The 27,748-nt window shown below is 39.5% G+C and overlaps 1 protein-coding gene across 6 annotated transcripts in view; it reads right to left on the bottom strand.

Annotated features, from left to right (window-relative positions):
• The window catches only part of LOC140257152 (protein bicaudal D homolog 1), a 282,019-nt gene that overhangs the window by 65,566 nt on the left and 188,705 nt on the right, over nucleotides 1–27,748 (bottom strand). Inside the window, exon 1 of one of the 6 annotated variants that reach the window (XM_072346259.1) lies at nucleotides 15,635–15,679. The exons of 3 other annotated variants lie outside the window; for them this stretch is intronic. In XM_072346259.1, coding sequence (XP_072202360.1) covers nucleotides 15,635–15,644 — 10 coding nt within the window. In that variant the 5' untranslated portion in view covers nucleotides 15,645–15,679. Of the gene's footprint in view, nucleotides 1–5,574; nucleotides 5,600–7,300; nucleotides 7,667–15,634; nucleotides 15,680–27,748 lie in introns of those variants that run through there. 2 more of the 6 variants (XM_072346282.1, XM_072346303.1) reach the window with 2 other exon arrangements.

The following is a 27,748-nucleotide window of genomic DNA, read 5'->3' on the forward strand; positions in this document are numbered from 1 at the left end:
TATTTTTACTTAGAGTTATCAGAAAAACAGCATGAAAGATTCATGATAAGCAGCACAGTGGAAGACATCAGTACATTTCCAGAGTAGATAAGCACATATAAGCTACTAACTGCAGTCAAGAAAAGAAATATATTAAAAATTCATTCAATCTAATATCCTATATCTGAAAAGAACAGGTAGCAAATATTTGTGTAACCTACAGCAGAAGTTCATAATGATTGTTCCCTCAATCCCCGTGGCTTCCAGCATCTGTTGTCTGGGGATTGGAGTCAGTGGATGCATTCATACTGTATTTTACAGCTGCTGACAGGCATATTCACCGTGAATTTGTTTGGTCTCTTCTCAAATCTCACATGTATTTCTTGCACAGTATATGTGGTAGTATAGGTGTTTGCAACAGGTTTAACCTCAACTCTGACTGTGCTTTCTGGAGAAGAGAAACTTGGTAGCATAATACTACTGTCCTTTCCCTTCCACCCTTTTCCAACATGCCCATCACATTCTATGAGGCATCAGGGCAACTTTCTTCAGAACACATCAGCTCCTAAGAACATACTGTGACTAAAAATTTCCACTATAATGACTATTTCCTTCTGCTTTAAACATCCCAATCTAGTACATATGGGATAGTCAGCAAAGTGGGACCTTCTTTACAGTCCTTTTAGGTCTTATTAGCTCCTGCCATTAGTACATATTACTGATTTATTTGTTTATTTATTCCAGTCCATAACTTCAAACTAAAAGGGAAGAAGAGAAGAAGGGAAGAAATTCAGATTGGATATAAGGAAGGTTTTTACAGTTGGTGTGGTGAAGCACTGGTACTGGCTGCCCACAGACATAGTGAATGCCCCATCCCTGCAGACACTCAAGGTCAGACTGGACAGGGCTCTGAGCAACCTGATCTACCTGTGGGTGTCCCTGTTCATTGCAGAGGAGTTGTTCATTCCAGATGGCCTTTAAGGGTCCCTTCTAACACAGACGATTCTATGATTCTATGATCTAGCCTTGCTAAATTCAAGTGCCCAAAGGAAAATGACCAAGAGGGATTCACCAAACAAAATTATTTCAGAAAAGGAAGGTGATGATAACAGAAAGTAGTGAAAAATGACATAATTTAGAAGTTTATTTCAGTTTTTGATACAATATGGGAGCAAGATCAGTGACAGTCATGACTGTACATTTTACATAGTGAAGTTACACTGACAGTTAAACACAGCCTTCATGGAGACTATATCAGTGCTAATGAAAATATAATTTCCTTTAAATCATCACTACCCACACCCCAAACCTCATCAGCTCAGCCTCTAATAGCTTTCCATCATCTATTTTAACATGAAAGCAATCAATAAACTTTTTCTCACAGTTCTTTTGCTGCTGTGTATGAATTTCAAAAGAAAACCCACAACCCCAGAATCAGAAATAATGACAGCTATAAAACATGCACAGTAAAAAGTCATCGCTGCCTTTCTTATGGAAATGGATTCTAAAATTTCACCCAATTTTGTGACAAACATGGATTAAAACAGCGCTCAGTGATCCACAAAGAAAATCCTAATAAATCAAAACATGATTAATAGACTCCAGTATCAAATAACTGTAAGTAGATCACACTGGATTGAGTGGATTTCCTTCCCATAATGACTGTGTCCCATGCAATGTTTTTCACTGCAAATGTCGAACGTGAAATTGCAGTCATATCGCATTTCTATTAGCTTTGCAGATCATTCACTCATGCTGAAGATTTTATACAGAACACATATGTATATGCAAAAGAAAAAACACCTGAAAAACCCTCTCGGCTAGCAATTGATGTTCTATTTCTGTGTTAAACAACAAGCAAAAAACATTCCACAATTTTCAGTATCTTTTAACAGAAAGAATATTTGGGGATATTCTCAGTCCTACCAGGCTAACATCAGCAAAAGGCAGGTCTTGAAATTAAAGGCAACTGTTTACAAAGGCAATATTTTATAATTAACGCATATATAAAGAACATGAGAAAGTAGCAATCATACTTTTATGCCAGCAGCAAGGCTGCAGCATGCAGAACAAACAGTAAAACAAGTAAAAACTTGAGCTTTACCTACAGCATACTGGATGAGTTTTTTCTAGAGAGCATGTACCAAAAATAACACAACGCCAGCAGACAGAGCAGTGCAGCACTGCTGACTTCACTGAGTGCAAATAGCGTTCACACACTTACCTCTGAATATTTCATCAGATTAGGTTGTGTTGTGTTTTCAGTTTCAGATGAAGTTTTAATTCCACTACTAAGCTTTCCATTTTGTTTTGACCTAGAGCAGCTATTTTTAAGATTTCTTAGCAGCTTTCACAATTAAAACTGACTCACGCGTGGAAATCTTGACAAGTCAAAAGACAAGGAATATTGCCAGTTGCTTTACAGTGGGTGTCCAAGTCATAACAGCAAAATAGGGCTCCAAGCAATGGCAAGAACAAGAGCTACTGAAGAGAATCGACATCAAAATTAGTCATGGAAGCTGACTTGGCACACAGAGCTGCCAGAGAACTCTTAAAAAGAAAAGTGGCAAGGAAAGATGCAGTTATATAAACTATGAACTTGTAATATTTTGGCAAGCTTAACAACAGCTGTTCAATACTCAACCATGTTGAATGCAAGTAAAGACAGATAGATCACAGATATCGGTCTCAGTGTAACTGCTGAAAGCATTATATGAAAGGCCACTATAAACTATTCTGAACTAATGAAAAGTTACTTCATGGTTTCTCTCATTTTCCTTAGCAGTGACCTCCTTAAGAAGAGGAAGAAAAAAATGTCAATTCATGTAGGAATTGGTAGCAGAATGTGGCAGGATGAAAGTCATGCTGGGACAGAGGAGACACCAGTAAGGAAAGTGTGAGTCTTACCCTGCAGGAATAACTAAGTACAGAATCAAATCGTTACTCTAAGCTATTGGGCTAATCTTCCTTCTACCACCCAGCATTCCAGGGAATACAACATGCTGCCTGTGACACAGCTCGGTGCCTGCAAAACAAAACCTCTGACTACAAAAAAAGAATGGAATTCAAGACTTCTGAAGCAACAGTCCCCCATTTAGGCAGAGTTCATCAGCTAGGAAGGCTCAAATAGTACATATTTTTAACCTTTTTTGTTACCAAAAATATACCAGAAACACAGAGCTGTAATCACAGCTCCTACTTAATTGGGTATGAATGTGGACTTCTAGTTTTCCCGAAGAGTAAGTGTAAATGGAATGATGATGAATAGCACATCTATATGAACTTCATGAAGGTAAATGAGGAAGCCACAATAGCAAAGTAGAATCCAAAGGATATACAAGCTAACAGAAGCCTGCAGATAGTCAAGAACAAGCATTAAAAACTGCAGTGAAGAATCCTCTAAAGATGAACAGCTGGAATAGCATTCCTACCAGCCAACTGTCAGGACCAGATTTCTCTTCCCTCTGATCCAAAATGTGTCTGCTCTCCATTACCCGTCCTCTGAAGCACTGAGGATTGGCCATGGCTGTTGGCTCTATGTTGATAGGTAGGATTCAATTCTCAACCACCTGCTTCAGTGCTTTGATAACAGGACTCTCACAGCACAGACAATGATTTTGATCTTTCTTGCTCAGTTTCTGAAGCACAATTTAGCGCTGGCTTTTGGTCATTTACTGCAGTTTAAAGTCTGTTTGTTTTCAATAGCCTGTAACAATCTGTAATTATCTATGTACTGGAAAAGAATTCCACTGAATAGCTAAATGAGACCTAAATCACATGGTTGTCAGTGACTATCCATTTCTGAGCTCCACTTTTCCAAATGTACTCACGTATTTGCTCTGCTCAGTTATTCATTACAAAGTAAACAACTCTCACATTTTTATCAGAACAAGTAGTACTTTTGTATTTAAAATCAGCACCTAATTGTTATGTACAGTAAAAGCAACTGGATGAACCAAACACCTCTGAAATAATGTCTCCTCAAAACATTTGTTAGTTGGCTTGCAGTTATTTGCCTCCTCCGTCGTCCTAACTGTGAAGTCTGAGCAATGATTAACTGAAAGGAATGTCTGCTGAAATCATTCCAGCCCCCCTTTGGAATAGACTAAAAAAAAACTGCCATGATTTCTAGGTGTGTCATGACTCCATGCATTGCCAGTCTCTTACATTTAGTCATGCACGAATACCTCACTGCATTGGTTTAGTAAGAAGATCCGCTTTAGAACCAGTTTCATGGATTCATGAAATTTCAAATGAATTTCATGTTTTCAAAAATCTGGTGCAAGAACTCCTAGTGTCATCCAAGAAGTGTTAATGCCTGCTTTTTATCCTCACCCATACAAGGCACAGGAGACGCGAGGTCTTGCAGACAGACCAACAGCAGCAGTGCTGTGTCAGCAGCTTTGTCCTCCCACATCCAGCATCTCGAGGACTCCATTATTCCTTGTGAGTTGCAAAGGGAACAGTTTGTAAACAGGCACCGAGACTTCCCAAAACCGCAAACTCTTCAGTGGGAGCCGCAGGCTTTAACCTCCAAATAGCCATGCTACCATCAGGAAACAGTACAGACCCTCAGCACGTTTGTTTTAATGTTCATAATACACCAGCAAATGGCAGGAGAGAATGTGAATCAAAAACTGAGTGTGTTTAAAAACTCTGCAAAGTAGCAGCCTGAAGACAATGTATAAATAAAGGCAAGTCATGTCAAACAGCATTCCACAGTCATGCGTCGAATGAAAAGCAGAAAGACTTGTCTGTTTGAAGAGAACAATTGTGATCGTTTATATGCAAGCCAGCCTCCTGTATATTGACTCAGGATTTCACCATTTAGTTGCAAATCTCACTAAGAGCTCAGTGTGTGTGTATATATATATATGTATTATAAACAAGATTATGAAAAACCAACTGTATACTAGGCTGCATTTCTAGGCACTAATTAGTGGGGAGTTCATTCAGAGTGCCTTTTTTCTAAGACAGCGTATCAAAATTGAGTTTTCCATCCTAAGAAAAAATCCCACTACTGAGTACAATGTCTGCTGGCCCACAAAGCCAGTGTTTTAGAACAAATCTCCTTCAAGAGATCATGTAGCAGATTGCACTGACCCTCATTTATTTGCATTAAACATAAATATCAGAGCTGACCGTAATAATCCACCACAGTCTAGAATAAATCTTTTAAAAAATAATTAATTTCAAGCAGACATTTAACAGTTGCTCTGATAGATGGAAATGGGATGCCTACTATGAAAGGCCAGATGCTCAAATGGATTAAAGAGTGCCTAGTCTTTAAATCCCATATCTGCAAATCAAGACTGACCCAGTGACCTAAAGTAAAATTTAGTTGCAGAAAATGTGTGTATTCAACAGCTACATAGAGATCATTCAGAAAGGGAAATAACAGTAATAAAAAATAATATTTTTCTCAGGCCTCCGCTCATCAGAGAATATAATAAGCAGAACTAGAGAATGCCAGATGGAAAGTCCCATTGCTTATCCTTGGAACAGGTTTAGCAAAGGCAGCAGAAAAACGAGCTTCCCAGCACATTAGATAGCAATGAGGAGTAATCACCTCCAGGAGGACATACAAGACATTACCTTTAGGTCAATATGATTACGGCTTTCTGTGAAGACTTGCCACTGAGCCAGTATTTCCCATCCCCACTGAAAGGGAATTCTGCTGGCAACAGCTGCCTTGCTAGAAGCGGATCAGTGAACGGAAAGGCATTCCACATCAGCTCTAGGATGACCTCAGGGTGGTTACCCTTCCCTCCTGACACCCTTCAGGCTTCAGTGCAGCGTTTGAACGATGAAAGTCTGATCTACTTCCAAGCACAAAAGCCAACCTGCCTCCTGTGCTCATTCTAATGACGCAGTTACAGACATGCAACCTGCACGTGTGAACAAGTCCACTGCAGCCCGTTGTATTTGCATAAATCACCCACTTCAGTAGCAACAGAATGCTTAAATTCTGGAGAAAGAAGGGGTTAAAAAGAAGTGTTTTGAATTACAAAGGCAATGCAGCTTCCATTGCGAAGACTCTCACCCTGTTCCACCAACTTGCAAGCGTAACATAACATCAGGCACAAGAAGCTTAAGAAAAGCTGGTATACAACCAACAGTGTAAGTACTAAAAGAAATAACCACTCCCATCCCCCCTACACTCTTGGTAGGCAATAAGACTTGAAAAAAACCTCTTGGAGGTTAAAAATTGATCACAGTCAACTATGTTGCAACAGAGACTTATTAAACACAATGGTAACTTTTCTCCTGGACTCCAATGGACTGACATTTTACTTGCATGAAAGCAGAGGGCAGAATTAGGACTTGACACAGTTTTAATTAAAAGCTTCTAGCGGTACTCTCCCCTGTACCAAATGAAAATGGCAGTCCTGGCAAGAGGGATGCAGTCTAAGAGCTTTATTTGAAAAGGGAAAGTCCCTACAGGACTAAGAATATCTGCCAGTATAAATCTTTATCTACTTGGCTTACAGCTGGACTCACAGGAATGAGTTTTAGTGCCCCTTATGACAATGATTTAAACTGCAAACAAACATGTATCATGCATTTCTTATGGAAAATAATAATCATAATAACATGCCTTCTAGAGGATAGCAAAACTGTCTTTTAGAGGACACAAAAGCCTTACAAGCATATACTTCCAATTTCTTTTCCTTGACATGACATCCTCCCAACAAGACACTCACAAAATCTGCAGGGCATCCTGAAAACTTGTGCAAAGTCTCTGTATAATTAAGCCACTCCAAAATGTTTGGTCAGTTCGTGAGCTGGAATCAAGGGCACAGGGTGGGAGTGAAGAGTGAAAAACTGATACTGCATTCTGCCTACCTTACACTGCTTCCTCTGCACAAACTGAATGAAACACCCCAAATATCTATTGTATTGATAGCCCTGTTTCAACGTTACCCCCCATCTCACCATTCAGTACAGTATGAGAAACAAAGCACTTATAGCATATATATGTGTATATATAAATATATATTTATATCGCTCAGACAAAAAGCAATCAATGTGAAAAGGCACGTAAATCAAACAGATTTGGCAGCGAACAGCATTTCATAAAGACAAGAGATATGAATTGCTCCATTTGTGTCAGAGTGGCCAGCGATTGTTCTGACTTACTGCTTTAACGACCCCAAATTAAACTGCTCAAACCAAAAGAGAAATCTTTAAAACACAACCGCTCCTCCTCCCCGCTGCACTCCTAACAATAAGCATTATTGCCATGGTGCTACCAGCTTCAAATCATAAAGACACTGCCCCATTAAAAATCACCTGCACATGTTACAAATTCAGCACTGACCTTACAGAAAGCCACGTTCACTCCTCTTGGCTAGAAAACATTAACAGTTTTGGTAAAATCCTTTTATGTGCTGCTCCAGTTCGCTCATTCAAGCCTTCCATTACCACACTCCATTGCAGATAATTGCAGCCAGCACACGCTCCCTTGCTCGTGCCGGTTCCCAACCCAGCACGGATAATCACATTCCAGCGGGGAGCGAACAGATGGCAGCCTCCATGGTAACCAGTCCTCCCCAGCTAGTGGGAGCACTGGGAGACTACCGGAGACTGGGCAACAAGCGCTCTTTGTGCTTCAGCCTTGCAAATCCTTCCCAAAGGGAGAGCCGGCTGCGGGCGCGCACTGGGCATGCCTAGCAGGTGCCGTGCCTTCGCCAGCAGGCTGGGAGCACCTTTAACAAAGCTTTCCACCAGGTTTAACCTTGACACTGCCTCTACCTGCGTCTGCGTGGGGGAAAAGGGGTGCAACACACATGCTAAGGTGCAAGTGGAGATAGCAAGAATGTTCTTGTATTTTTAAAGCACAGAAGGGTTCAGAGAAATAAGCTGAGAGCAGTTTTCCCCCCTGGCAAAATTATTTTCTAAAGGAAGGCTTGTTTTCTCTGAATGAGTTTCAGTTCAGTACTAATGGAACATGTGCTGCCTGTTCTCTATCTCTTGGACCCTGCAGTTGCTCTCCAAGAGCATCCCATTATTTTCTTCCAGTCCAGGTTTTATTCACTGGGAATGGACTAATTCCTTGCTTTTGGTCTCAGCTCCTTTGAGGCTTATCTGCTCTTGCATCTGCTGCTGATTCAGCAGGCAGAAGCTGCTGTTTCTCTGCTGTACAGCTAGGCTGCTGGTGGGGGTGTGGCTGGAAAAAGGTTTGGGATTTTTGGCATCAAAGCCAGACCTGAAACCAAGGCTCTCACTAATCCAGGTCCTGCACCACTGCACACCTCCAGCACTGGTGCGCCCCAGCTCAGCACAGCCAGATTCCCACTGACCTCAGCTGGGGCTGAGAAGGGAGTGAGTTCTAAAGTGCAACCAGTAACAGTCTTGTCTGGAAAACAAGAGCTAGGCAAGAATATATTAAGCCTTTGTAAGATGATGAGTTGCACAGGACCACATCCTAGTACATTTAAAGTGCTAACCACAGGATGTGAAGTACACAACACAGTAGCTCATGGACTAAATGTGCTGACGCATTCAACTTTTGTTTCCCTCACTCTTGGAGCCATGTAGTGCACATGACTAACAGTGTGTCAGAAATCTGTGGGCAACCACTTCAACTTGAGCCAAATTTGGATTTCAAAGTCCTATATGTGAATTGATCTTTTGAGGAAGGGAAAATGGTTTCCTGCCTCCTTCACCCTGGATCCCCTTGTATCTGGTCCTGCAGTGCAGTATTGGCTCCTATAGAAGGTTCCTATAGAGGGATGACAAACCCTTCACTGGAATCCATCATGACAAAAAAGCTCATCTGCTCCTCCAGGTGACCCCAGGCAGAGTGATTTTCTTCCCCTCTTAAGTTTTCAGTTTCCCTCAACCTCACTGCGCAAGCGAGCTTTGTTTCACAGCAAGTGCATCTCAGTCTTTCTCACACAGTGCTATTAAATCACTAGCACATCAGCACTGGGAGCCCCTCTGATGAGTGCTGCCATTGCCTGTGGGTGAGGTGCTGTGTCCATGAGCTGTGTGAGACTGCAACTACAAAGCACTTGGCAACTAAGCAGGACGCGACCTGAGGAAGGGACCTGCACTTCTTACACAAAACAGGATTTCAAGCATTGGTGGCAGGCGTGGAGGAAAACGCAGCTCTGCCAGCTCCCACCCCAGGGCAACTGGATCACTCTGCCTCACACCATTCATCATCATCCAAGTGCTCAGTGAGAAGCTCTGTCCCCCCCCCCCCCCTTCCTGGCAAGACAGCACACACTCAGGGTTGGGTATGTCATTTTTATTTAGTCTCACATTGTCAAATGAGGAAGAAAATCTTCTCAACACACTGTCTGCCTCTAAATCAGCCATTTTTACATCCCCAAAAGTTTCTTAAACACCCACGGGCACCAAACTTAATCATTCACCAGCACAAGGGTAAAATAATGTAAGGAAGAAAGCTGATTTCCTATTTAATTTGCCAAATGTTAATAATAAATACTTTTTTGTGCTTAAGCACTATGGAACACATCAACATTTGTTGCTTTCTCTCTTAAAAGTAAAGAGCACAGCTCAAAAAATGAGTTTTATATACTTGTAGATTTTATGTATTCACACATTTCTGGGGAAAAAAAATAAAAATTAAATGTCATTTAAATGTCATTTAAATGCCATTACAATTGCAGACAAACGGATTGACTTCAAAATAACAGGGATTCCAGATCAGTTTTAGTGTGTTTTCCTCTGTAAGAGACCTCTGACAAAGTAACTTTCTAGACATAAGTTAATTGTAAAAGTACTTTAACATTAGAAGGCCTGTTCCTTACAGTGACAAAAATCCTCAAGCTGTAACTTTACATGTGCAAGCTGTAGCCACTGTATGACAACAAAAGGTAACAGCAGTCAGAATCCACCCTCTTAATTTCTTTCATTCTTAAATCTGATTTTACACAGCTTTAACAAACTGCATGCAGCAGCCATGGCAAAAGGGGGTCACGGGATACACTACAAGTTTTGGCAAAAGCAGTAAGTTATGTGGAGCAACATTAAAAAAGCATCCTCCACATGTTTGACAAATATTTAATTTGAACTGCTTGAAATCAAGAGAGGAAAACAGCACACCCAAAATGCTGATAAGGAGAGATGGAGGAGAGAAAGGCAACTCAGCCATCTCTTTTGTTCTTTGGCCCAATATGAGCCAGAGAGTTATTTAAGGATAAACTGGTTTTAGACAGAATCTAGCAACGAAAAATAAGCAACATGTTAACACACTGTGTCCTAAATTGGTTCCATTGGAAGGAATCCCAAAAGCAGAGCTCTTTCATAATGATGGCACCATGTACTTCAGCTTTTCCCAGTCCTAGCTGCTATCTAATAGACAAAAGCTTTGGTATTTTACTGAAGTTGGAGAATTGAACTGGACTTTAGAAGCACACATTATTTGAATTAGATTATTTTTTATGACTGCCAAAAATCTATTAATATAAAACCAGCCACCTGAGTTTAGAATAACGTATACAAATCTGAGAATTAACACATCTGGGAATAATAGAAACAGAAGTTAGTCCCCATTCACCATGCAAGCTTTATTAGCAAAGCCAACCATTGCATCCAGGTAACCAGTGACGGGCCATACATGCATGTGGTTTTGAACTCTAGCTCATTTCTCATACCTATTCTCAGAGATGTACTGAAATCTCCCTGTAATTCTAGTAGTTGTATCAACTGTAAGTTAGTGCTGGAGAGAAATCACTACAGTAAACCATCAAACTGCTCTATTACAGTATCACTTGTTTCTGAAAAGAAAACATTTTTAACTCCTCAAGATGAGCTTATTATTGTAATTAAAGCTCTAGACAGGGGAACACAAATGTACGACTCACGAATATTTGTGCTGCTGGAGTAAAAAGAAAAGAAGGAAAAAAATAAAGAAGAAAAAAGGAATTATTTGTACCAGAATGTGACATGTGACTTTAAAAAGCATAAGGATACTTTAAATTCTCATGCCTGTTTCCAAAGGAGAAAGATTTCTCTAGCAAAAGATATAATTAAGATAGCCGGGTATATTATCACTATGAGTAACAGCTTCAGTGTAATGTGTATGAATTTATTTTATGTTGACAGCATCTGGTATTGAGAAAGTTCAAATTAAGGAAAACAGGGTGTCTACATTTCTAAGAGTATTAACAATAGTCTGTAAGCAATTGCGAGCGCTGATACATTTTTTCCTCTTATTTATCTACAATAGAAAAATTTCCAAGATTCAATATTTTTTGAGATCACCACAGAAGGAGCAAGGCTTCCAAGCCCAGTCCTTTTAGATCCCTTCCTACTACAGAGATGGTCTTCCAGTACTAAAACACTGTACACTGCAGCAGCAAAACAGCAATGAAATAAGCCCTGCTGGTAGCAAGTACCTTACCAGCAGCACTTCTGCAGATAAAAAGCAAATGGAGACCTCACATTTGGATGGGCTGTGCTCCCCTTACTTCCCAAATGTTTTCAGCCCCTATGGTTTTCAGTCAGTACATGGTTCCTCAAAGCCACATGAGCAGCAAGACTACTGAGTTTCTTCTTCTCCCACACTGTCCCACAGGGTCAGAGATGTGCAAGTTGAATGTGAGAGAAAAGGAAGTGACTGCTTTTCCATTGTTCTCAAGGCTACTGTTTGATTAAGTGACGTAAACGCTCTGAGTGATAAATCTTTCCCTTTCAAACTCTTACAGCTTATAAAAGTAGGATTCACAGTAGCAAGACAGGCTATCTCCTTATTAGTTCAATGACATGGACTGCCTCCAATCTCTGCAGCAAATCATTCTTCAAAGGTTACAGCAACTGTTTATGTGGATGTTTATTTTTGGCAGCTATTATTAAAGGACAGCAAAGAAACATGGTCAGGGCTCACGATTGGCTGTCTTAGTGACCCACAAGCATTTGTTGAACAAGTCTGAAAGGGATTCTTCTTTCATAGGCTCCCTTCCAGAACGACTTTCAAGTTATGAAATGAAATTCCTTACAGAAGGAGTAATGTCAAGACTTCAGTGTCTCAAAAAGACCTCAGGAGAGCACAGGCCCAATAAACTGAAACATTCATTCCATAATGTGCAATCCCTTAAGTTTCCAAGTACTTCATGGCAACTTTACCATTGAGCTGTATCAGCATTATCTCCAAGTTAGTCATGCCTGTAAGGAAGGATGCTGTTTGGTATTTTTTACTTTAAAATCAACTGCAAATCATATCTACAGAGTTAGCCAAAGCATGAATAATAACCCATTAAAGTATTGTGGAAAGCAGATTACATAAAACCTAACTCCAAAAAATACCACTGCTTCAAAGACCCACAAACAGAATTCCTTTTCCTTGAAAACTGCTGAGCACAAAGAAACAGTTACATTAATAACATTTGTTTTGTAAAACAAACAAACAAACAACTGAATTACTTCTTATCAACAGTAGAAAGTACCAAAAAGGAGAGTTTTTAAGGAAGACTGCACAGCCTCTCTGAAAGGGGTACAGCAACTCAGGCCCAGCACATACAAATCATGGACAGCTTATATCAGTGGTACCCAGAAGCAAGAGGTCTGAAGCTGTCTTTGTGCATGGGCAGAGAGAAATGGGACAGCCAACACCAAGGGATTTATATTGCGACAGCAGAACCGACAATGACATCAACAAAAACATGACAAGAGCTGGATTTTTGCTGAAAACTTAGTTTATCAAGGTAGAGTCTGGAAACATCCAACAATAGGGCACAGCAACCGCCAGACGTACCTGATTATTTCTGCAATTGCACAGAGCGTTTCCATGGAAAAGCAGCAGACTTCTGGTTTGACACATTCAGCATCTGACAGCTAAGCCAGCCAAAGCTCAGACATACAAGGCTCCAAGAGAGATCACAGGCAGCTCTTTGGACAGAGTTCTGAGCAACATAGGAGTAACAGCAGCTCTAGGGGATGGATTGACCCCAGGGACTCTGTCCCATGCTCTTTATTTACCAGCTAAGATCCCACTGAAAGCAGAACCTAGACATCCGAGTAGTACATGGGTGGAAACTATGGTCACGGGGCTTTCCTCTCTCTTCAGGGTTCACTGAAGACTTTCTGAGAGGCTCAGATTAGAAATGGAGGACTGCTGGGCTACTGCATCTTGGAAAAGCCTCACCAGACCTCATTCTTTAAAAATTAAACTTGGGAAGAAAAAATACTGTCACAACTTCAGAACTTCACAGAGATAATCTGAGGTACGGCTGGGGTGGTGGTGGTGGAGCGGCACTAAATAATACTTCAGTATACTGTACTTTAGCCCGTTACAGGTGGCTAACCTATTAGTGGCAAAGAACTCAGAAAACAAGCTTAAAATGAATTTAACAGACCAAGTCATATAATACACATTGATTCAAGTCCCTCTCCAAAATCATCGTGCACAGCTCTGACACAGCCTTCTAAGATTTAGAAACACCCGTGTTAGATCCAACACAAACACTTCCCTGAGCAATCCACAACAGGTCTCTGACAAAACAGCAGATTAGTTTTACAAAACTTCTTCCTTCCCCCTCACCTGAAGCTTCTCTGTTGGTACGTAATCAGGCAGGGGTGGAGTAGGCCCCATCCCTGCCTGCTGGCATTGGCTCCACTACCAGAAGAAGGAAAAGCAGCAGTGCAGGATTTACTGCTAGCTGCCACGGCCACCCAGTGAATGCCAACCATTCTACCTACATCCCCATACCACTTTACACAAGTGAGTTAGCTATTTTTAAACACTTCACAGTACCTCTTAGGCTGGTAGCAGCCATGTCTTACACTGGAGACACCCCAAATATTTCTGTGATTTTATTACATATGCACATAAATGGCTCAAAGCTACCCATGCTGTCTGTGCCTTCCCAAAAGGATGAGCAGCAAACTCACAGCTGCAAAATAAGTGCAGGTTTTGGCAGAGACCACATAGACAAACCTGATGAATACTGGGAGTTTCACAGAATCACAGAATGACCCGGGTTGGAAGGGATCTCAAGGATCATGAAGTTCCAACCCCCCTGCCTGGCAGGGCCACCAAACTTCCAGATTTACTAGATCAGGTTGTCCAGGGCCCCATCCAACCTGGCCTTGAACACCTCCAAGGACGGGGCATCCACAACCTCCCTGAGCAGCCTGTTCCAGGGCCTAACCACTCTACTAGTAAAGAACTTCCCCCTAACATCCCACCTAAATCTACCCTATTTCAACTTAAATCTATTTCCCCTTGGAATGAGTTTGATCATTACTGGGGCTCCCAGGTGATCCCATAAGAGATACAGAGCGTAAGACACAAACAACAAGAAAACCCAGGTCATCCCTGTTTCAGATTATTTTCAATATAAGTAATAGGTTTACTGTAGCCTACTATTGTACAGTATTATCTCTCAGTAAGGATATCTCAGAGATTTGTATTTTTACTTTTAGTACACACTACAACAAAGCCATAGCTTTTAAGGATTTTATCCTTTTGCTACAGTGAGGAGGATAAAGGATAAAGGTTATTGACACTCTAACTTCTTGAAAGAAGTAGAATTCTTATTGTTTGTTATTCACTGCAGAATTACTTAGTACACATAAGGATCTGGGAAAAAAAAAAAAACTGAACTTCCATTAAGATGTATTTATAAAGACTCCAGAATTCAAACCACCTATACATTCTGAGAAATTGACTGATATGGACATAGAGCAGAACTAGAACTGACCTTGCTCATTAGAAATGTTTTTGAAAACAAAGGTTTTTAGTTCCAAGTTTTTACTCTTTGCTATAAGCACTGATGAGCTCATGTGTCAAAAGACTGTGCAGTACAGACAGGGATGAATATCGAACAGCATTTCTATGTCCCTCAAACAATACAACATAGCGTAAACACAGTGCGTGTACTTTTATATGCATATGTATAGATAAACATTTATGTATAAACTCTATAGTAGAATACTCTTCATCCAGTCTGCCTATATTTACATTTTAAATTGATGGAACATAGGCACACTGGTAGAAAATTTTGCTGTCGAGAGAAGAGCCTATCTGGTGATGCACTGCTACCTAATGTTGTGGGTGGGCTGTAGGAGCACACACTTCCCATTTCCGCCCATAGCCTATCAACTATTCTCAAGCTACATGCAACAGGAAAATAGGAAGGGGAAACCATAAAAGCGTCAGAAAACAGGCTCAAATTTAAACAGAAACCCATCGTGTGCTGAGAGGAAGGTCACAAGATTCTATTTCTCACTGCTGTGCTAGCTGCCTTTGATCAGTGCACTCATGCTCTGCTTCCACTGCTGCTCATCCATGCAATGAGAGCTCAATTCAGCGCAACTGCCCTAGTTTTCAAAGCTTTCAGACACTGATAAATGACTTTTCCCTCCTCACTGACAGCAAAAAACAAGCATTCTTGTTGATATTAGCAGGAAAAAAAAAAAAAGTCTAGATTACCGATTGCACTCCTACTTAGAGAAGCTTAATCACAGACTAATAAAGACTTCATTTGACTCCTGCTGTATACCCATTCTTTAAGAGATATCCATATTATTTCCAGGACAAGATGAGATAACCACGTATACCTTTATTTTAAAATATTTCAAAGAGACAAACATGAAATTAATTAATTATTTTACTTCAAAAACAATGAGGTATTAAAAACTAAGAAAGGAGAAAAACAGGCATAAAGAGAGGTCTACTTACAGCCACCCATGCCTTACATTGGTATATAATTGCTGTGAGCAGAACTCCTTACATTCTGAAGTTTTCATGCAAGGAACTACCCAACGATGAGACAGTCTTTAAACTGGTCATAAAACAAGCATTATCAACTCATCACATATAAAAAAAAAAAAGAGAAGTTCTGAATTTCATAACTCACTGATATATTTCAGGAAATACGCAACAAGAAATATTTCAACACATACCAACAACAGGCTGTGTGAGTGGGCACTTAAGTCAGAGCAAATGTTTCTTAAAAAAGTAATAAAATCCCTATAAGGTAAGAACTTTTTGACTCAGTGTCACCAATAAGGGCAATCCTATAGCTGTGTTTTACCCCACTTTATATAAGCTGCAATCTAATTACATCTTGAGTGGCTTTTAAGCGCCCTCATTTGTTAGGAAAATGATAGGCAACACTGGCAGCGAAGAATGACTTACTCATTGTGAAAAGGAATTCAGTGTTTTAGTTTGTAAAGAACTAGAAATGCCTGAATAAATGGAAAAAGAATTTCTGCAAGTTGCTGACACTTGTAGTCTCACTACTCACAGTGCTAAAATGCCTCGGAGTAAGTTAATATCTTTCAATACCAGAAAACTCAAGCATAACAATCTTAACATTTGCATTTAGTGCTTTTTTATATTGACCTTCTTATCTGTGCTACATTGGTACTGAGCCAGCTTCAGCAGAAAGCCCAAGCTCTCTGCTGCTTACATGTTCAAGCCATGCAAAACTCAACACAGAAATACATAAGCAGTGACTGCCAAAACCTTCTGGCTCTTTTCTGTGTTGACTATTACATTACCAAAGTTGTACTAGACAATTTTCAACCAGAATGAAAGACTTGACATTTTCCATTGTGCCACAGTATGAGCCATTACGAACAATTCTATAGAATTAGATAGATGATGCCAGAAGTTCTCTTTATAAATTGCTCTAGACAGCCATATACTCACCTGTCACACCATCTGTTACATACACTTTCCTTAGAAGTCCATTAAATACTCAACAGTGCCTTTCAGGTACATTAAATACAGCCATACAGCAAGAAAAGTCTATTTCAACAGATTCCAAAATAAATGAGGTATGAGCGATGTCATCCAAACTACTGTGTGCAACTAGCTGCCTCTTTCAGACAGTCTTCTTTGAAGTTGCAATGGGTGAATATAAGCACAACTCATAGGCATCAGCTGTAGTAAGGAATTGTTTGAAAAACAGCAGTATCATCATTTCTCAACATATTAGAATTACCAGCTCCTAGGAAGTGGAGAAAAACCACTGCAAATCACGGATTCCACATGAAACAGTTTCTCAGCTCTCATATTGGGATAAGTTTTAAATCATAAAAAGATGTCAAAATGAAGTAGGTGCAAAATGAAAGCTTTATTTTTTGAGAAACTATTTAGGGATCGTTTGATTTTCACAACAGTAAGAAACGATCACCTGGCAAAGCAGAAAACCAGGCAAAAGGAATTGCTTCAAACACACTAAGGGGCCCCACAAACAAGTGCATTTCAGGAAAGACTGAAGTAGGGAGACACCAGTAACATCCACTGGAGTGCCTCCACCTCAACAGATTTTTGAAAGCAGGAAGCACTATCATCTAAACCATAATGCTGAGCATGCTTCTACTGCACCATTGCTCTATGAAGTGGGAAAATTTAGATTTCAGAAAACTGTCATTTAATCATCAGCAAGAAAAACAGCTATAGAAACACATGAATGGATGAAATCTTAGGAACCATCTGAATCTAATAACAAATCAAACGTTTTCCCTTACTACTACCTGATGAGTAGTTAGCTGAGATTTATACCTGAGAGTATAAACAGGAGGGGGAACAGTTGTTTACATGGGTGGGTAGTGATAGGACAAGAGGGAATGGTTTTAAACTGAGACAGGGGAGGTTTAGGTTAGATATTAGGAGGAAGTTTTTCACACAGAGGGTGGTGACGCACTGGAACAGGTTGCCCAAGGAGGTTGTGGATGTCAGATATTATCTTGTCAGACTGCCCCTCTGCTGCCATCTGTCGCATGGCAACGTGTAATGAAATGTTGGTGGGAAGATTCAGCCTCTACTGCCATACCATCAACAGTTGCCTCTAACATCATAGGCCAGCATAATAAAACAGGAGGCATTACTTTAAGAGCAATCCTTGTAAAAGATATGCTATCACTAATACATAAGTAACAAAATATTTTAAGTTTTAATATTTTTCTTAAAATGTTCAAAAAAGGAAAAAACAAAAACATTAAACTAGTGGGATATTTAACCTTGTTCTTGTGAAACTACCAAATCAATCAGGTTCTATGGCAGTGGTTGCCATTATGAGTGAGCTCTCAAGGTGCTCAGCTTAGCTTTTCTTGAAATTTTACTCTTCCTGTACTTCATCCCTGAAAACTGTTCACAAATTGGCATACTGACAAATAGATACGACATGATTAAGGTGTGGTTGTGAAGCAAAGGATATATTTCCTCTGGTAACACGTCTTATAAAAGCCTAGAAGAGAAACATGATCAGATTTTTGAGTTGAATTTCAACTCCATATATTCCATTTGAAAGTTTGCATGTAATGTACTTACATCAACTGATAATGGTGTTGCAAACACAAACTGATTTTTCTGGCACTCCTGAAACTTATTCTCAAACTCCTTTATCAAAATGGAAGGCATGGCTGCATATTCTTTGCTGTTCAGAGCACTGTTTTCAGCCAGTGTATCAAAATACATACAGTTATTTGCCACCACTTGAGTCAGCAATGCACAGCACTGCCCACCCTGTGCCCTGGTTTCAGTAGACACAGCACTAATAGCACACTGACACTTTGGTTGTTGCTGAGTAATGGGTGCATGCCTGGGACCACTCCAGGGGGAAGAGCCACCGCCTTTATAGTGCAGCTAAATCTTAACCACTTTTTTGGTCACGTTATTTCTAGCAACCTCCTGTCAATTCAATAGCAGACATTGAATTCTTACTTTCTATTTCTTCCTGCAATTTCAGATTATAGAAAGAAATGGTTTCTGAATGAAACTGAATGAGATCACAGTAAAAACGTTGCAAGACTACACCTGATTTCAGCACTATTAGGAACAACTGCTATTATCAACAAATGAATGACTGCATCTGACAGTCTACAGAGAGCATGTATTCATCTGAACCACAATTACCTAGAATACAACAGCATTACATCATACACTATACTGCCATTGATTTTAACATTTATTATTTTATAAAAGGCTTAATGTAATTTTAAATAAGAAATAATAATTAAGGCTATGCCCCGAGAGTGATTTTTCTATCTTCTCATATTTCTACTGCTTCAGTCACCATCTTTTTTAATATAATCCCATAATATAATAAGATACAGTATGGAGAAATCTCTTGTGCAACAGGTTTCAGATTGAGTTATTAATCAGTCAATCTATTCCGTAACAAGCAGAGACTTTAATAAGTTGTGACATTCACACCTGTAAGCTTCAGAACTGACAGGGCACTCCAGACTAGATTTTTAATTCAGTACTATGTGATTGAAAACAAATTATCTCCAAAATGCATCTGCTCCTCAATTTGGAGAAGATTCAGCACATCCAAATTTAAGACACTCTGTCATCAGACCAGAGGCATCTACATTTGGGGTTTACCAAAAGCAATGCTAAAATAGGATGTTAATCCTCCATTTGACACCACGCAATTTAGAAGCAGTGGAGGACACTGTCCTTTGCACATAAATGCATTCTACATGTCTGCCATCTTCCTATAAAGCAGCAGCTAGAGTCAGAAACATCTCTGCTGATTTATAGGAAAAATCAACCATTTTGTTGTCATCAAGAATTCAGGAAATGCTGAAGCCAAAAAAGGCTCCAGTTATAAGTATTTAGACTCTGAGGACACTGTAAACCACAAGAAGCCATACTGTCTTCCTCAGCTGTCTCTGGAGATTCGAGGAATTATGTTGTTTAGAGTTGGGAGCAGAAAGAGCTGAGAAGCTCTCTCAGGATACATAACGGTAAACATCCTCACTATTTTCCCTTCCCCCTTCCTTCAACAGCATACATCTTTGCTGAATATTAAAACTAGTGTGCCAAGGAACTGTATTTTAGGAAGACTACCTACTGCTAAATCAAAATAAGCAAAAATGTTATGACTGTACAGAGGAATTTTTCCAAGTTAACACCACATTCTCTTTCATTTCCAGCATTTTGAGGGGGAAAACAATAGCCAGGTTTGATTGTACTCAAACTCTTTTTTTTTTTCATTTGAATAAGCAAACAAGATATATGAATAATCCTTTTTAGATTCTGTTGCCTTGCAAACTACTTCACAACTAAGTGACAGAGCTTCAGGTACTCTGTAAACAGCAGCCTTACAGAACTTTAGACTCATCTACTCAGCATCCAATTTCAGTAGAGCAGACAAGAAGAAAGACAACCAAACTCCTCAAAAAAGAAAATGAGAAAATGTGGGTAACATTTGAAGTTCTCCAGGTGCACCTTATGGCTTGTAGATTTACAAACAAGAAAGCTAAAGGAAAAGAGGAGCTATCAGAAAACACAAACATGCTTATGAGTCCAGAAATCATAAAATCATCAAGGTTGGAAGAGGTCTCTAAGATCAAGAAGTCCAACTGTCAACCCATCACTACCTTACTCACTAACCATGCCCCTCATTGCTACATCCACACAGTTCTTGAACATATCCAGGGATGGTGACTACCCAACTCACCTGGGCTGTCTGTTCCAATGTATTACCACTCTTTCTGAAAAGAAATTTTTCCTAACATCCAACCTGAACTTCCCCTGGCACAACTTGAGGCCATTATCTTCCATCCTATTGCTAGTCACCTGGGGAAGGAGGCCAACTCCAACCTTATCACAGCCTCCTTTCAGGCCATTGTAAAGAGCAGTGATCAGGTCTCCCTGACACTCCTCCAGACGAAACAACCCCAGTTCCTTCAGCCATTCCTCATAAGATTTGTTCCAGATCCTTTACAGTTTTGTCGGCTTTCTCTGGACATACTCAAGGACCTCAATGTATTTCCTGTTGTGAGTGGCTCAAAACAGGCACAGTACTCAAGATGCAGCCTCACCAATGCCAAATATGGGGGATGATCACCCCCCTGCTCCTGCTGGCTACCCTATTTCTGATACAAGCCAGGATGCCATTGGCTTTCTTGTCCTCCTGGGCACACTGCTCGCTCCTGTTCAGCTGACTGACAACCTAAACCCTCAGACCCTTTTCCACCCGCAGCTTTCCAGCCACTCTGCCTCAAATCTTGAGTTGTATGGGGCTGTTGTGGCCAGATTATGGGATCTGGCATTTGGTCTTGCTGAACCTCGCACAACTGGCCTCACCTATCAATCTAAACTATCCCAATCACTCTGTAGGGCCTTCCTACCCTGAACACTTCTTCCCAACTTAGTGTCATGTGCAAAGTTACTGAGGGTACACTCAATCCCCTCATATTGCTTTTGTTTGGTGTAGTGAGGTGACTGTGTTTTTAAGCTTGTAAGCAAGCCAGGCCCTACAGTTACTATTTATCATGTTCAAGTCACACCAGGTTGCCACCATCTGGCCACCCTTACACTTGCACATTCTCTTTGCATCCTCCTGAATGCTAAATTATATGAATCGACTGCATCATACAAGACAACCATTTAATGTAGCAAGGGCCAAGAAAACTTAAAATAACTCCAGAAATCATTCATGATATCAATATTACTATTGTGAAAATATTGGCAAGTTGGTTTTTTGTTGTTGTTGTTGTTTTGTTGGTTTTTTTTTTATTTTTTTTAAATATCATAGTATTTAGATGATCAATACAAGAAAGAAACAGACAGAAAGAGAGTTTGAGGTTTGGACTTTTTTTTTGGACTTCATTTGAGTCCTTGTCCCTTCAAGTGAAAAATTCTGAACGAATGCCCTGCCTCTTGCCAAGCCATGTGCACCCACAATGATGGCTCACTGTATTCTGAGTGAAAACATTCCTACTTATTTTTCCTCCTCTTTCTACTCTTACTGCTTCCTAGTCTTTTTAAGTCTTAGGATATCCTTAACACGACGGTGAAATCAGATGCCTATGTAAAATACTGCAGCCTAGAAGAGCACAATGTTCTTTCATGCCTTTAAAAACAATTTTTTTTTCAAAAAGGGTCAGCTTTGCGTTTTCCAACAATTTAATTCATCTTCTCTGTATGTCTTGACACATGGTTTGACAATTTTACACCTTCAGAACTGTCACTAATCACTTTCCTAAACCTGCTGCAGTTGGTTCCACTTCACCATGAGGGCACACTGCTTACTCACATACAATTTATTCACCAGCTCCCCATATAATTTTCTGCAGTGCTGCTCTCTGAACACCAGCTTGTACTATTGCCCAGAGATGTTGAAGCTCAGATAATTCTGATTTGCCCATGATGAACAGCAGGAGTTCTCAGTCAATCCATTTATCCAACTTGACAAGGTCCTTCTGAATAGCTCCTCTACCCTACCCTTACCAAATCCTCTGCCTCCATTCAGCATCATCTACAAACTTGCTGAGCATGCCCTTCTTCCCACTGTCCAGGTAATTAACCGTTATAAATATGAAACAGTGTCAACTCCAGAATTAACCCAAGAATAAGGAATTACTCTCTTCCTGTCTTCTAGGCAGTACATGTAAATTGACTGGCCTACCAATCGAACATTGTGCTCCAGTAACTAAAATTACATTGGAAGCCAAAATAATCCCATTTTACCACACCTTTCCTACCCAAAGAGCAAGATTCCAAGAAATGTAAGCACAGCGGGATTAAGTGGCTCCTCCTATAAGCTCAAATGTGACGATTAAACACTGAGCAAATTGTTTGAGTATAATCTGAAGTATCACAACAACACAAGCTGTAACAGTTACTCGTTATTATTCTTCATCTGATGAGCTTGAAGTGTTTTAAACCTTTTCTGAAGTGTCCGTGCATATGACAAAAAGAAAACAAACAAGAAAGAGACGAGATCAATTTGGCATAATCGTTTTGTTTTGTTTTTTTTCCCTCAAATGATCCTTTGAGGAGTTTTAGTATTCAGTAACCTCATAGAAGAACAAGGATTTTTACATTTTTTGTATACAAAGGCATTGAACAACTATTTGTATGAAGGAAAATAAAAAAGGACTCACTAAATGTCAAACCGACATTTTGTTTGGGGTCTTTGGCTTCTATTCAGTGGTGGAAGGGGTGGGGAACAAAGGAAGCAGGAAAGCCTAAATAATATCAATTTATCATTATTCATAGAAAATAAGTCCGAGGGCGTTTTGCATGGATGATATGCACCACAACCTTGGACCTTAGCTAAAGTCACAAGCAAATTTCCTGGAATTTTTGCTTATCTCTAAATATTTCTAAATGGTTTATTTGTGGTAGGGAGAAATAACTTCTAGGACTAATCTGGGACAACAGAGATTAAGCTTAAAAGGGAGATTACAGAAGACAGAGACCATAACACAGAAAAGATGTAGAAGTTGTTTTAATAAATCCATTCGTTCAGGCAAGTAGGTTCACATTCTCTGAGACAGGCCATGATAATTCTTTTCAAAGAAGTTCACTACACCACTCTGTCCTTCTCATTTTTAACAGCACAAACAACTTTAAAAGAATTGGCATTTTGCTTTAGAGACGCTTTGAACCACGCAAGCGAAGTCATCCATGAACAACAACAAAAAAAAAAAACAAGCATAGGGAGAAACACTGCTATCCAAATAGGAATTAATGAAAGAATTACTATGTTATAGCCTGCATGGAGAACTTAAAATGACAAAACTTCGTGACAAAAGAGAAAAGAGGTAAGCTACTGAAATGCTTTTAGAGATCTAAGTTCCAGTTCTTTGGTTTTATAGAGAATTTTTCTGTCCTCAGCTTATTCCTTCATTCTCTGTACAGATGTGGGTAACTACAGCATTAATAATGCCACTGGCTACGAAGGAAACAGTCATTAATTACTGGAGGTTGTGCAGACATTTTAAAGCAAGGAATATAAACCGAGAAAAATGAGCACACAGTTCTGGATGGCACACATGGTATTTGTAAGTAGCTGCATGAGAAAAAAGCGAACCAGAAATCAAAATAAAAACCAGACTTTGTTCTAATATCAGATGGAGGAAACTGCTTCCCCATTACAGAACAAACAAATATCATCAACTGACTTACACAAAAGGGAAAAGGAAAACAACAGGAAAACTTGCCAGCTGGGGAAAGCAGTAAAGTGCCAAGGATCATTTTAGGGCTGCAGCTGTCTCTCTATGCCAAGTTTAAAGAGTTAGCTGTTCTAAAAGTGTATTAGAAAAATGCAACCGGGGAGTTCAAACACAGACCTTGTATGGAAAAATTCCATGAAGCAGACAGTGAATTTCCAGGATTCCTAGGAATTGAAAATTCATCTTGCCATTTCTCAGGTTCGGCATCAAAACAACTATTCCAAAAATGCTACTGAAGTTCCTTTTTTCCTGCTCACGTCCTACTTAAAGAGTTGCCAGTCCCCCATGTACAGCTCTGAAATTAGTTCTGCACATCCCACTCCAAAGGAGACTACTTCTAAACTGCTACTATATCACAACAGATCTATTTTTACTGGGCAATGCATGACACTCCTGGGCAGACAGCCTATATTAAACTTCTCTCAGTATTTTAAGATTACTCATGCATAAGGCTCTCAGCAATGCTATCTCGGTATTTTTTGAGAAGCACTGGTGATTTATATATTTTCAAGTATTTTAGGTCTGAATAGGGCTATATCTGGTCAAAAGTAACCCAAGAGAGAGCAACTGTTTTTCCCACACTACAGTGCGCTTCTATCTGAAGTCTGACTTCTGTTTTGGTTTGGCAGGGTTTGGGTTTGGTTTGTTTCTTTAAGTAAAAATTTGTCTGTAAAACATGACACTGATATCAGAAGTGATGTAAAGGATGAACATATCATCTTTGTGATATCTCTGGGAGCTTACCAGGAACCTCACAAACAGGTGATAAAAGAAGAAGGATGTAAAGGTGTGCAAGCCAAGTGCAAAAGTGACTCATTATAAATCATCTGCACTTTGTTTTTGAATATATCACATACAGATTCAGCTGGGGGAAAAAAAACAAACTATTCAAGACAGATGCAGGAAGAAAGTCAGATCGACAAACACTTTGTCACATCCTTTAACACCCTCAGAATCACCTGTGACTTATTTTAACCACTCAAACAACAAGGAAATATTTATTGCAGACAGAAGTTCTGCAGTCCATTCTATTTACTCAGAAGCAAACAAACGGTCTAAAGTTTACCACTTTTGAGGGAACTGACAAGATGTAATTTTGTACCTAATTAGTTACAAGGGTGACCAGTACACAGTATGTGTGGGAGGTAGGGGGAAGCTACTCCACACCAAAGGTGATTGTTTGCATGAAGGCTAGGTGACTATCAACAAGTATTGTTATAAAAACTGAAAAATCTACACAATAAGAACAATAAAAAATGGAACCACACAACTTCATCATCAAAAAGGGCAGAATTCTACTGCTACTGAACCATTCATTAAAGCATTAAACCATTATGAAAGCAGAAGAAATGAAAGCTGTGGGTGCCCCACCCCTGGAAGCATTCAAGACCAGGTTGGATGGGGCCCTGGGCAGCCTGAGCTGCTGGGTGGCAGCCCTGCCCATGGCAGGAGGCTGGGGCTAGGTGGGCTTTAAGGTCACTTCCAACCCAAGTCATTCTATGACTCTATGAAATCATGGTTATTGTATTTCACTGCTCTTTCCAAGTAATCAGCATCCTTGTCTCTTTCAGTAATGGTCAGACAAATCAAGAAGGCTACATACATTTCCTGTTGAAAAAGCTGCCAGTCAGTCATTTACTTTTCTGCTTACAGAAACTACTTGGACATAAAACAGGAACCTCAAAATCCTGCTTGTGCCTCTAGAATCATATCTAGGGACACAGAAGAGAGAAGATACTAAAAACTGAACAAGCAATCAGAGAGGTTTGTCCTAAGTCCAGTTTGACTACATTCAAGAGCATTTTAAACAAACTTTAAATATTAAATAAATAGATTTTCAAGACGCACAAGTTAGTAAAATACTTATTTAAAATGAAATAAATAAAATAAAATAAAAAACCACACAACCCTCCCTAAAAAACATCAATCCTGTCTTTTGATATGCGTATATTTACACCAGTGATATGATATTCAAAGTTCAAGTGTCGAGATGAGTAAAAGTTCAAAGAAGGTTTATCAAGTTTAGCAGTGTCTGCTATATGCTGGCTGTGCCTCCCTGAGTTACAAAGATAAGAATACTTCTTTGGAATCCATTCAAGAAGGAAGTTTTAAAAATAAGCCCAATTGCACGCCCTGTCATTGGATCACCAGTTTCATTTTGACTACTAGAGGGAGATAAACTTACTGAGAGGAACGTTTACTTTTTGTTAGGTTTTGTTTTTGTTTTTAAAACAAGTACAAGTCAAGTTTCATAAAGGAACAAGCTATTCTCTGTGATACCTCGGACAACTACTCCACTACATAAAGACTATATTTCATCAGGAATGTTTTGCATTGCAGTAACAGTGTTGTGTATTACAGTCTTTCTGCTCCATAAATCTCACTGTTTGGTGCAGTTTGAATTACAGGAGCTATCTCAAGACAATGTCAGGATCCCGAAGCCAAGAACAGAAAAAAAAAAATCATGTGAGGTTCACATAACACAGTAGTGGATCAAAGAATACAGCACTAGGACTTCAGCACAGATAGAAGTCCTCTTAGATAAGAGATCTTCCAGAAGTCCAAGGAAGCCAGGAGAGAACATGAACTTTTAAGCCAGTCAGCACCTTGTGCAAAGCAATGGCTGGCAAGCCCTGAAGCAGATCACTAAATAAAAATATAAAATAAAATAAAATAAAATAAAATAAAATAAAATAAAATAAAATAAAATAAAATAAAATAAAATAAAATAAAATAAAATAAAATAAAATAAAATAAAATGAAGGAAAGAAAAGAGAAAGGAAAATGTCCTGTTCTGTTCTGACTCGAGCTAAAACCTATATAAGAGCTTTGATTTTTCAATTGAGAATTAATATTTTAGGCCCAAAGTTCCTGACAGAACCACCTCACTAGATCAACATTTCTGGATAGGATGCCACCATTCCTCCTCTAGGACAGAAGACCTATGGACAGCACTTAGAATGAGCAGGAAAGCTGCATTCATGTATTCTTCAGTAGTCTGGGAAAAAGCTTGGTGAGAGCTGAGGCCAAGTATATGAATAGAAAGGCACTGAGCTGAAAGTCTATGTAACAACACGCTTCAGGACCTGGCCTTACTAAGCATTGTATGTAAATATGCTTGAAGCATGAGAATCAAACTCCACAAGACAGTCATTGGAATGCATGGAAGAAAGGGTGGAAGAAATATGGCAACAGCAACGCTTAGACCTCTTGTGAAGGTTTTGCTTTGCAAACTGCAAATAGCACTATCATCTCCAGTGCAATGCAGGAACCTCAATTTACAAGCTGCTTCTCTCTCAAAATTCATACATAATAGGTGCTTCTTACAAAAGATTCAGAAATCCCTCCCTGATAAAGCTTACAAAAGAAGTAACCACAGGTTTGGTACAAATTAATGTTTCTTCCATTTTTGAAGCTTAGGTCATTTGGTTTTGGTCTTGAGGAAATGGAGGTTTTCTGTGTGTGTGTGTCAATGGTTTATACAGTGCATGTTTGGGGTTTTTTCAGCTTTTTCTTTTAAATGGGTGACAGACACTTCATCCAGAAACAATGACAAGTATGTAAGCCAACTATGCTTTGTTCTTTGAATTTACAAAGACAAAACTGAACTCCTCCTCTTCCCCCTACGCCTGGCTTCAGTGAAACTTACAGAACTGGAATCATCAACTTCATTTTAATATACTTTCTTCTAAGCAAATATTTTCCCTTGAAAATTGTATTTTCTACACAGAACATCAGTTCTTTCCACTGTGTTCCCAGAACTTCTACAATACCACAAATGCCTTGTTTAAAGCATCACTTTTTTCCCTCTTTACTTCAAAGCATACTGAGCCCCATCTGAGGAGAAGTACTTTACGGTTCCATCAAG

Source organism: Excalfactoria chinensis, chromosome 1 (genome assembly GCF_039878825.1).
Source record: "Excalfactoria chinensis isolate bCotChi1 chromosome 1, bCotChi1.hap2, whole genome shotgun sequence".
NCBI lineage: Eukaryota > Metazoa > Chordata > Aves > Galliformes > Phasianidae > Excalfactoria > Excalfactoria chinensis.